Source organism: Nelumbo nucifera, chromosome 6 (genome assembly GCF_055504915.1).
Source record: "Nelumbo nucifera cultivar China Antique chromosome 6, China Antique-T2T, whole genome shotgun sequence".
NCBI classification, from domain to species: Eukaryota; Viridiplantae; Streptophyta; class Magnoliopsida; order Proteales; family Nelumbonaceae; genus Nelumbo; species Nelumbo nucifera.
This window is the reverse complement of record NC_142654.1, coordinates 24,320,520-24,331,186: the sequence shown is the minus strand read 5'-3', so window position 1 is coordinate 24,331,186 and position 10,667 is coordinate 24,320,520. Positions and strand designations below refer to the sequence as shown.

At 42.0% G+C, this 10,667-nt stretch overlaps 1 protein-coding gene across 4 annotated transcripts; it reads right to left on the bottom strand.

The window, feature by feature from the left end:
- Positions 1-687: 687 nt before the first annotated feature.
- Positions 688-7,754, bottom strand: LOC104612725 (homeobox-leucine zipper protein ANTHOCYANINLESS 2-like). Of its 4 annotated transcripts, none has more exons than XM_088890284.1 (9): positions 7,503-7,754; positions 5,803-6,017; positions 5,591-5,708; positions 4,801-5,490; positions 4,386-4,487; positions 4,062-4,277; positions 2,477-2,651; positions 2,005-2,372; positions 688-1,543 (listed from the first exon to the last, which is right to left on the bottom strand). In XM_088890284.1, exons 2-9 carry the CDS (start codon positions 6,006-6,008, stop codon positions 1,151-1,153), a joined length of 2,268 nt encoding a protein of 755 aa, XP_088746410.1. In that variant the 5' UTR covers positions 6,009-6,017; positions 7,503-7,754; the 3' UTR covers positions 688-1,150. The 4 variants fall into 4 exon arrangements, with proteins under 4 accessions (XP_088746410.1, XP_010278578.1, XP_088746409.1 ...); XM_010280276.3 differs by lacking the exon at positions 7,503-7,754 and adding an exon at positions 6,167-7,115; XM_088890283.1 differs by having other exon boundaries at positions 1,008-1,543; positions 2,005-2,387; positions 7,503-7,520.
- Positions 7,755-10,667: the final 2,913 nt, after the last annotated feature.

Genomic DNA, 10,667 nt, shown 5'->3' with positions numbered 1-10,667 from the left:
TCCATATGCCCTAAATGCACATTAGCACATCTCAACATGAACATCTACTCTACTTGTGCCAAATGTTCCTAATGCGCTATTGAGGAGTTTGAGAGGTAATATATGATATTATGATCTCCCACTGGATCGTACCTTAGAAACCTCTCAAGTATGAGGGTGTCCATTGAAGAGCAGCATGTACGACACGTGTAAGTAATAAAAATAAAAAGGAGCAAACGCCTGACAAATAAAGGAATTGCCCCTGAAAGAAAGCAAACTCCGATAGTCGGATCCGCGCCATTTTTTTTTGTCTCTCGTTGCATGGCTTGGGGGCAAACCGGATCCATTTCAATCGAAATGACCTCGCCTTTGGACTATTAGCTGCTGTACGCTCACATATCGCCAACCACAATTTAATGACACACATTACTCCACGGTCGCAACCGACGACGATCTCATTTATTGCACATTAGCCCCAACTCCGTCGCCCAGCGGCGCGCTTTCACCATTATTCATCCCGTCCCCGGCTGCAAGCTAAATTGGCCTTTCCCCCAATTCCCGAGTTTCCCCCTCACACCAGACGGCCTCTTACATCGCCCAAATTACTTTGGAAAGAAACCAGTTATACCCAGCTAACAGCTGTGTCTATCTATGAATACAGACGACGAAAGTCGAAAATTTAACGAAAAGCAACAGAATCGAGAAAGATTAAATAAATAAAATAGAATAAAACAACTACTACTACTAACAAGAGGTCCCCTGTTTCTTCATTTCCTTTTGTTCTGTTCTTTGTTTTGACTATTTTTCATTCAAGTTGAGACACCTCCTCGCGGGTCGACGAGTCAATACCCGAACCACCACCCTTGCGTTGTGTTAAGAACACGGTGAAAATCCCTGCTTCACAGAAACCTGGGATAGCTTTTGTCCTCACCACCCTGCAAGGATTCTCGACGCGCGGTTCGTTCTTGACTCAACCCCCCGTTGCGAGCATTGTCCCAAACACCAAACCCCTTTCTCTCTCTTTAATCTTTTGACCCTTCACTGATTTTCCTCTCTCTCCCCCTCCTATCTTTACCTATATAATAATAACTACTATTCTACATACAAGGATAATAGCTATTTACGTAAAATCCTTTATTAGCACCCGCACCTTCACTCTCCTCACTGTCTCTCAGTTTTCGCAGTGAAGGGCGGCCTTGATCTTCTGCACCGTGCAAGATATGAGGTTGTTGACGGTCTCAACGGACTCCACGGTGAGCTTAGCCGTCGGCAGATTATTGACTAGTATCTGAAACGCCACCGTCAGTAGCGACCCACCCACCCTCTGTGAGCTTCCGTTGCCGTTAGTGTGGTGATGGTTGCTGTTGATGGGACCACGTGATCCGGGACCATCTGGTACAATAGCAAATCCCGAGGGCAGCAGTGCCACGTACGCGGAATCACCGCCGTTCATCACTAGATGCATGGCTGGAATGTCAACCGGAGCGTACACCACCAGGGACCCAGCAGCGTCGATGCAGGTCTCCTGCAGTATCAACATGCTGCTCTGATTCGCGTTCATAGCCTGCATCGCCAATGGAAGAAGTTAAAATTTTTGTGAAAAAGAAGGAAAAAGTTGTAAAAATTGCAGGTGAGAAACTTTTCAGGGGAACCATCTATACGGAGAAATCAGTTGGTTTGTTACAGTGAAGAAAAACAAAGTCAAAACCCAGCAGATAAGAGAGAGGACGAGAAAGATGGGGGCAGCTTTCATCCAATTGACGTCAGAAATGAATCAGAAAGGTGACAGGCGACCCCTTTATTTTTGACTTTTTTCATTCAGAAGATGGCAAAATCAAACCGGGTCCATCGCACTGTGTTCTAAGAGATGAATCCCGCATCCCAACCTTCTTGAAATTCACACAACCATCCAAAAGAAGACAAAAGAACTACGGTACGGGACGTAGGGACTAGGGAAACACAACGCGATACGATCAAATTTACAAGTTGAAAGTTGGAACAAGAGGGATGGGATGAAGGACTCACGCTAGCACGAAGAAGGGAGACGCAGTTGCCATGATCCTGGCCTTTTGCAATGTGGGCCATCTCCTGCATGGGGCCTCCATTCGATAGTATGTCCCATTCACTCCTCAGCCTCTCGTCCCTCAAGAAATCGAAGAGTCGCTGAGGCGATACCGGCAGCCAAACCGACGTCGCAGCACTCAACACCACACCAGGAGGCTCCCCTGGATCGTCCACGCTCTTCCTGGTCATCACCCTCACGTCCTCATCCACGTTCCCCGCACACAGCTTGTTCCACTTGTGAACCGCAGACGCACATACCCCAGCACAGAAGTTATCAGTCATTCGTTGTGCCAACTTCAACATGCTTCTCCGACCACTTGGGGTTATCGCTGTAGGGTTGTTATCTAATACAATCAGCTCGGATTTAAAGCAGCAGGAGGCAGGCCGGTAGATATTCGATGAAATTACAATTAGGTAGAGAAAAACAACATACCAGTGTGATCTCTTGCCGGGAGAGTAGACGACATGAGGATGGCTAAGCACTCGCACTGTCGCTGTAGGGTGGCTACCCACCTCTGAGCACCAAAGCCCATACCAGCTCTCAGCAAGGGGCGGTAAAGCTGATGAATAGAACTCTCGTCGTACTCACCATGTTCCACCCAAGTCACCTGTGTTTTTACCCCTTCCAAGTTAACCATCAACCCGCTACAATAAAACCAAATGCGTACACTAAATAGAACTTTCATGAATTGTTTAAAAAATTTCAATCGTTTTTACCACACGTCTCAGTGAACAAATCAAATTCCAGATCAAGAAAGATAGCGAGAGTTCACTTTTTTATTCATGTAGATAGCTAAAGGTAGAGAAAAAAGAGTCATCAATTGTGGAACATCATTAAACAAATTATCAAAAATTCAATTGGGTTTGCTAAGACATTGGCCATAAGCGCGACAGAAATAAAATAATATTTCCCAAAATAGAGCTTCCGTTGGGAAAGGGCGTCAGATGAGGTAGATAGTTCAAGGCACAATGTATCGAGATTTGAACAGCATATTATGATAAATAAATAAAAAGGAAATAAGAAGAAATTTGCACGATGGCCACGGTCTATAAGCTTGACCAGAAGGTCTTCACGGAGTGACAAAACAATTACGAGATATATGGGCTCGAAGCTGGAACCAGGTAATGCTCAGTTTCATCATCCATGGTCTCATCTCTTGGCTTGGTTTTGACAACGTTTTATTTTAAACAATAAAAAAATACTATGAGAATAGGATAGGATAGGAATAGAGAGAGAGAGAGAGAGAGAGAGAGAGAACTAAAGATGGGAATAGAAACATCAAAAACATATTAAACTTGACAAGTTGAAGACTACAAGGTTTAACCCAGAGAAAAAGGCTACGAAATTAATGTGTTCGAGGTGCAGAAACAAATAGTAATAGAGGCTTCGATTAATATAAAAATGTGGGTAACCTCGATTTTGGTCATGTACAATGCAAGTAAAAAAATTAATTTGGGAGAAAAGACACTGTTGCACCATGGAACCTTGGCGTTGAAGTTTGGAAAACTTTCTTTTTTGTAAAGTTCACTGATGCAGCATCTTAGGACGTTAAAAAATTTCTGAGTAAACAGGTCCAGATTCTTCGGAAAATAATAAAATTTCTGAACGCCAGAGAGAGAGCAGTGAAGTGGGCAAATCACCAGACCCAACAAAATTATTTGAAGCGGGGGGAGCTTAATGAAATGAGCTGGGGAGTTCCAAGGGCTCAAGATTTTTAGACCAGATCCAGATGCACTTCACTTGAAAACAGCTTATCTGACTGAACTGTATTACTTATTGCCTTGTCCTTTCAGTGAACAAGTGAATCAGATTGTAGACAGTAAGTCGTTCAGTTCAGCCACTTGAGCATTTATCAAACGGCCTCAAAACCCAGAATGGCAGTTAGATAGAGGAATTCATTGTAGGCAAAAATCAAGGGGGCATACCCAGTTGGGGAGGAGAGGCGAATAAATTAAAGCTGGAGCGAAATCAAAATATGGTGGGGGGACCAAGAGTTGTTCAGTTTAGGGCTTATCACCTTGGAGTAACCATTGGGCATATCCTGCACAACACAGCCGGATGGAAGCCTCCTGCAGCTCACAAAAACGGGTTCATTTGAGGTTTCTCGGAGGATGTGGTCGATTGACACATCCACTACAGCCCACACCCCTTCTGCATGCTGCTTGCAGAACCTTAGGAATTTGACCTCCCGGATTGGAACAAGCGGAGATAGAACTTGGAGCTCCGCATGCATCTGCAAAGCAAGAAGTGATTTACTCCAAACAGCCCTTAAAAGAAGATGTTAGATTGTGAACTGAAACAAAGTTTTCATTTTTCCATTCCTGCCTCCTACATTACTTACCAGCTGAAGTGCACAGTTTCTGGTTCCGCCCATCCCGCTTGATATAACTTCGGTGGTGGAGGTTCTCGCAATCATGCATGGAAACATTTCTGCCCATCGGCTCTGTAAATGGAAACAAACAAACAGTCCACAAGAAAAATTCAGCACCAGCATACCCATTAAACCAACTACCAAGAAAAATTATGGCATAGAAACCTTAGTAAAAAGCAGGTGGCAACCGAGAAATTTTCCATCACAATGGGTTAATTCATCGACTGAAAATAACAAGAGATGATCAAGGTGATCCTTGTAAATTATGCTCGAAAAGGCAAAACTCTTGATCATCTTTCTCATCGGAAGTAATCTCCCAGATATGATGAATGATGAATTTCAGCAAAAATATCGGAAATACTGGAGGAAAAGCTTGGACGGTTACCGCATCCATTAGCGTCTCAACAAGAGCCAAGCTGTTGATGATAACCATACCAGTCTCCCGTGTGGCTTCGGTGACAAACCCAGAAGGTTTCAGTCCAATACATGGAGGAAAGGTCTGCATGTACTCCTCGTGGTTGAGTGTTTCTTTCCCTCCATCAAGACCAGGGAGCCAAAGGGGCTTGTCGGTCTGAGCCATCTTAACCAGCTCATCCATGGCAGCCAATGCAAGGTCCAAAAACATTGATCTCTCTAGTGATCTCTCGAGACCCGTCACACCAGCAGCTGGCCTGGCCGGCGGCACAACCGACAACGCACTGGAAACACCCCCACCAAAATCACTCACAAGAGGCAATGTCGCGGCTACAGTGTTCAGGCCACCAAAGCCGTTGCTACCGACGGCAAGCTCCAAACTAGAACTGGGCATAGGTGGAGGGATAGAAGTAGCCAAGGACGACACTGGCCTGCCCAAGAACTTTCCTGCAAGCGCGCAGACCCTGTCAAGCTCATCCTTCAAACGAGCATTCTCAATCCTAAGGTGCTGCTCTTCTAAAGATATGTCGCCAAGCATTGCCGGGCCCCCACAGTTGCTGCAGATCGGGTTCCTCATCGCATCCCTAATCGACATGTTCTCGGCTCGCAGCTTATCGTTCTCTTGTCTAAGTATTGAGTTTTCATGGCGCTCGAGTTGGGTCTGGTTTAAGATAAACAGATAGGGGTTAAAACTTACAAGTTAACACTACATGAAGAAGAAGAAGAAGAAGAAGAAGAAGAAGAAGGAGAGAGAGAGATGCCTTCATCTGGGTCCGTCTGTTCTGAAACCAGAACTTGACCTGCCTGCTCTCCAAGCAAAGTCTCTTGCTGAGTTCATTCCGTTGTTTCTCATCTGGATGAGGGCATTCCTTGAAAAGACTGAAGGAACAAATATCACAGAAAAAGACTAAGCAATCCAGTTTGGTAAAACGCAAACAGACACGGAAATTGCAAAGAAGAAGGAATATCTTACGCCTCGAGCTCTTGGATTTGCTGTGGGGTGTGCCGATGGTATCTCTTCTTCCTTGGCGGATTATTATCCCCGTCCTGATCATCGCCGGATGCGCCTTCCATGTTATCGCTTCCAGATCTGCTCTCATATCCATCTTCCTTGTTCCTCCCCACTGCACCAGTATCCAAATTCTCCCCAATCCGACCCACCTCGCCTTGTCCCTCCATTCCAGTTTTCTGCTCGAAAATTCATCAACGGAGAAGGAGATCAGTATAATTGAAAACTACAATGAATGATAGATGCAAAATTGAAACAGAACCCAGAACAAAAATAGAGGTTAAAAATTACTTTAAAATATATAATGCAAGAAAAAAAAGTATCATACAAGAGCGAGAGAGAGGCCTGGGGAATTGAACATAGACTTGGCCAGAGAAGGAGAGAGTAGGCGTGGCTGAGCGATCGCACCAGCAGGCATATTGCTGTAAGGAATATCGGCCACGACTCTTGCACCACCACCAGAACCACTATCAAGAAAACCCCCAAAACTCATCAAAAATAACTCCTTTTTTGCTGTCTTATTGTGTTTTCCTTTTCCCTTTCAAACTCTACTCTTATCAGTTGTTTGGGTCTACTTGGAATTTCTTCCTCCTCTCTTTTCCAACCTTTCAAGCACTAGTCTATGCAGAAACGGCAACCACATTCGCCGATTTACCTCCGTGACTGAAACCCGTCTTATCCCGCCTAGAAAGCTTACTTTTTCAACTAACCAACCGAGAAAGCCAAGCCCGAGTAAAAGGAGAAAAAGCAAGAAGTGAAAATTAATGAAGCGGGTAGCTCAGGAAAACACCCCAGAAAACAGGTCGACGGCGACGGCGACGGCGACGACAAAGACGAAGAAGAAGAGGAAGAAGAAAGGAACAGAAAATAAAAAAAAAAATAGAGAGGAAAGGGAGACAGAAGGTTAAACCAAATGTCTCCAACTCCCTCTCTAGAAAGGTTGCTCAAGAGAGAAAGAAAGAGAAAGAAGGCAAGCAAATGAAAACCTTATTGCTGCTTAGCACTTCGTTCTCTCCCCGTCTCCCACACTCCCCCTTTACCCTATCGGACTGTAGAGCGAACCAAAAAATAAGGGAACCATTAAACTTAAAGGTCGAGCGAACAAAAAAAAACCCTACTTTGCTCTCTCATATTTCCTCTTCTGCATGCTTGACTACCTAAGCTTCCATGACTGACAACTAGAAAAAAGAGTGAGTCAGAGAGATAGAAAGAGAAAATGAAAGCCCTAAAAGGGTGACACAGAAGAACAAAACAAAGGTGAAGATAAACGCTTATGTGGACTCTTCGAAGCCTTACAAATACATAAACCAAGGCGAAGAAAAGGGTCGGTTGACTCTCTCTCTCTCTCTCTCTCTCTCTCTCTCTCTGTCCAGCAATGGTGAAAAAGGTACCTTTTACAACTCTTATTTTATTCACTGCAAAGTAAGAAACCCTTTTATTTTATTATTTTTATTATTCACTCCCCGTAGCCGTAAGAAAACAGTGGGAGAGAGAGACAGAGAGATGATTTCAGATCCGTGGATCTTTCTCCGTTGTTTTCTTTCGTTTTATCTCTCCTCTCTCCTTGACAGACGTAGGGATCTGTACTCAAATCAGAACTATAAAAACACCACTAAATAAAAATAAATTAATACTAAATAGTAAAAAATGGGTATGCAGCTGACCTATAACACTGTGCAGAAACGATCGTTACGTTAGTCAATGGCCGTTTTCTTCTTCAAACTTCAAAGTTCAAAAACCTCCGGTATCTATCTCTCTCTCTCGTTCTTTTACGCAGACAAACTCAGTAACTGATTCAGCCCTCCCTTCGCCGGAAAAGTCACGGGATCCCGGCATTTACGCCGTCCTTTTACACTCTTCCGCTCTCTCTTGCCAACCTACTCTAGTGGCGCCCGTACTGTTTTGCAATATTCTTTGTAGCAACCGGAGGGAGAGAGAGAGACAGGTTCTTTTCTATTCCGTTCTCGAGGAGTTGGACTATTTATTATTTATTTAAGCTGAATCACGTACTGCGTTACTCACTCTACGTGATTGTGAACTCGACAAGAATACCATCGGATTGTAATCAATTTCATTCTAAACATGGCGATATCTGGATCATGCCCACATCTTTCATCCCAGTTCAGCATTCCCAACAGTTTCCCTATACGAAGCCACTCCTCAGTGAAACCAAGCGTCTCCTACACGTCAGATTCCTGTATTTTCTTCTCTGTTAATAGCTTCAATTAAAAAATTAATAAATAAAAACTTCATTTACGGCGTCGAGTATGCAAACGAGATTTCCAATTCAGCAGGCGCTAGAGTAATAAAATTACCATTTTGACACTCACATCCTAACGTAATTACTTAGCAGAGCGCCCTACCACTCTCTCACCCTTAGATGGGCGTTTTCGTCTTTTTATATATTTTTCTTCTATTTTTAAATAAATTTCCATTTCAGATGAAAAATGAAAAGAATAAAAAATGGGATCTAGAAAGACCCAACCGAAATATAATGAAGTTGCCTGAACGAGAGCACCCTGGGCTGGGCCAGTGGGCCTGAAGCCTGTAGCCTGTAGCTGTCCTTCCAAAATACAGATCGTGAAGAAGAAACGGAGAGCATTTAATGCAGGGTCACGAGTATATCAGGTATCGAATCGCCGGAGCCATGCCATCTCACCCATCAACCATCATGGAATTTTGTGTTCAAAATCCGGCTTCTTCAGTTCATTCCTTCTTTTCTCTTGCCTCCTGGGGAGTTTTCAGCTATTAATGTCGCTGTTTCCATATAAGCTAAGCGGATAACTTTCATTACTTAGTCCCAAAATTGAAAATGCAGCAGCCCTCAATATCTGGTAGGGTTCGATTGTGTTAGATTCATTCTTGATTAAACCAGTGGGCCACATCCTCCATGGACTCTGCAACTGCAACTCGGCAATGGAGTATGGACCCATCATAATGCTTAGGGGGGCTGTTCGTGAAAGACCTAAAAATAGGCCGATATCAAAAAATTAAACCAAAAAATCGATTAATCGAACCGGTTAATTTAAAAAAAAAAATCGATTTTTGGTTCGGTTTAGGTTAATTTAAAAAAAGAAAATCGATGATTAATCAAACCAATTAAAAAAATCGGTTTTAATGAACCGTGAGCACCCCTGAATCCTGATACTGTTGAACCCATTTCAATATCAAGACCGTTTTTTATTCTAATTGTTGATCAAATTAAAAGCAAGGATTAATTGTTGAGATTTATTGCATATATAATTGATATTGATGCCAATTGAGGAAATTCATGCATCCTTCTTTGAAGGCCTAAAAGGACGAGGTTCATAAAGCCCCACATTGTATGATTGTGACTGTCACAGCTTGGATGGTTCATTGAATGTCCAATATTTTAGGTCTAGGGTTAAAAGGCAACACTATACAATGGTCTGGACTCTGGAGCCCTCATGACATGTTAGATGACTCAACAATTGGGTAAAAAAAAGGAAAATTTTGGAATTAGGGTTTTCATTTCAAATTGAGGGAGCTGAGAGATTATTCAACTATTCTTTATTTTTTCTTTTTAAGTGAGATAAACAAGCTTTCAAGCACTAGAAACAAGTTAACAACTCAGTGTGGCCTAGTTCTGTCAAATTTGCATATCTTTTGTTCATCTAATATACAAATATGTAGGACAATTTACCTCTAAATATGAACATAAATGACAAACAAAAACATTTTTTACTGATACTAATATGTGAATAAATCGTTTTAAGGGATATCACAATACTTATGTGGGTTTGTTTCCTTGAGAAAACCACCCCAATATAAGAAAATGGCCATGTTGGCAAATACCACCTATCTGTGTTTGTTTGTAATGCGTATTTGTATTGATGTGAATGCATATTTGCTCAATGAATATGGGTGCAAAATCGTTTGGTTTTGCACCAATAAATTTAAATGTTATGTTTGGTTGTGACAAGTGCAAACACAAATCTCAAGGTTGGAACGTAATTATTTTACAATGACCAATTTTGAAAGCAAAGTTTTTTGTTTTTTTTTCATTTTGAATGCAAATTTGGTGAAAAAAAAAACAAATAAACTTTCATTTTCAGTGTAAAAATATATTATTATCAAGTACCCACAAAACTGATTCATATTGTAAATTTGCTTCAGTTCCACATTTACTCTCTCACCAAACACAGCCTAAGAGATTGCACTGGGCTGCCCTATTTCCCTTCTTTTGCAGTAAAAAAATACTATAAAGTATAATATTCATTTAATCAGAGTTTCCAGACAAAAGCTTTTCTTAAAAATTATTCTTCTATATGGTAGTTTTTATTAAAAAGTTCAACCATAATTAAAACATTATAAGTTCACGATACCTTTCCAAGTGTTGAGTAATCAAAAGCAATTTATATACATTTTAGGATATGTTTGGTTAGTAGGAATATGCCCCCTAGAATGGGAATTGAAATGGGATTCCTATTCCCATTCTTGGCATAATCACAAGTCTTCCTCCATCCAACGCTGGTCACTGCTGACCGCCATCTTCAACAAGGTAAGAGTGGTTGTCAGCCAGCCTTCATCCGACATTAGGATTGAAATCCAATCCTAATTTTCAACTGAACCAAATAGGTATCAAGAATAAGGTGATTCTGATTCCAATCCTAGACACAAAACAAATAGACCCTTAATTCCTGTTGGGGACCAAGAGTCTCCTCTCACTTGTCCCATGTAAATAATAGATAATTGGTTAAGGATAGTTGTAACTCCAAACATCTTTAGCTGCATTATATCAACATATTTTTTTGGAAGACAATGACACATAAACTCCTTGTACCCTCGCCCCTCCCCTAACACATAAG

Coding starts and splice junctions, on each gene's coding strand:
- LOC104612725 (XM_010280275.3), bottom strand. CDS start 6,331: ATGAGTTTTGGGGGTTTTCTTGATAGTGGTTCTGGTGGTGGTGCAAGA. Junction 6,018..6,166: donor CAGGCCTCTCTCTCGCTCTT/GTATGATACTTT, acceptor ATTTTCGAGCAG/AAAACTGGAATGGAGGGACA. Junction 2,652..4,061: donor TGCCCAATGGTTACTCCAAG/GTGATAAGCCCT, acceptor GTAAAAACACAG/GTGACTTGGGTGGAACATGG.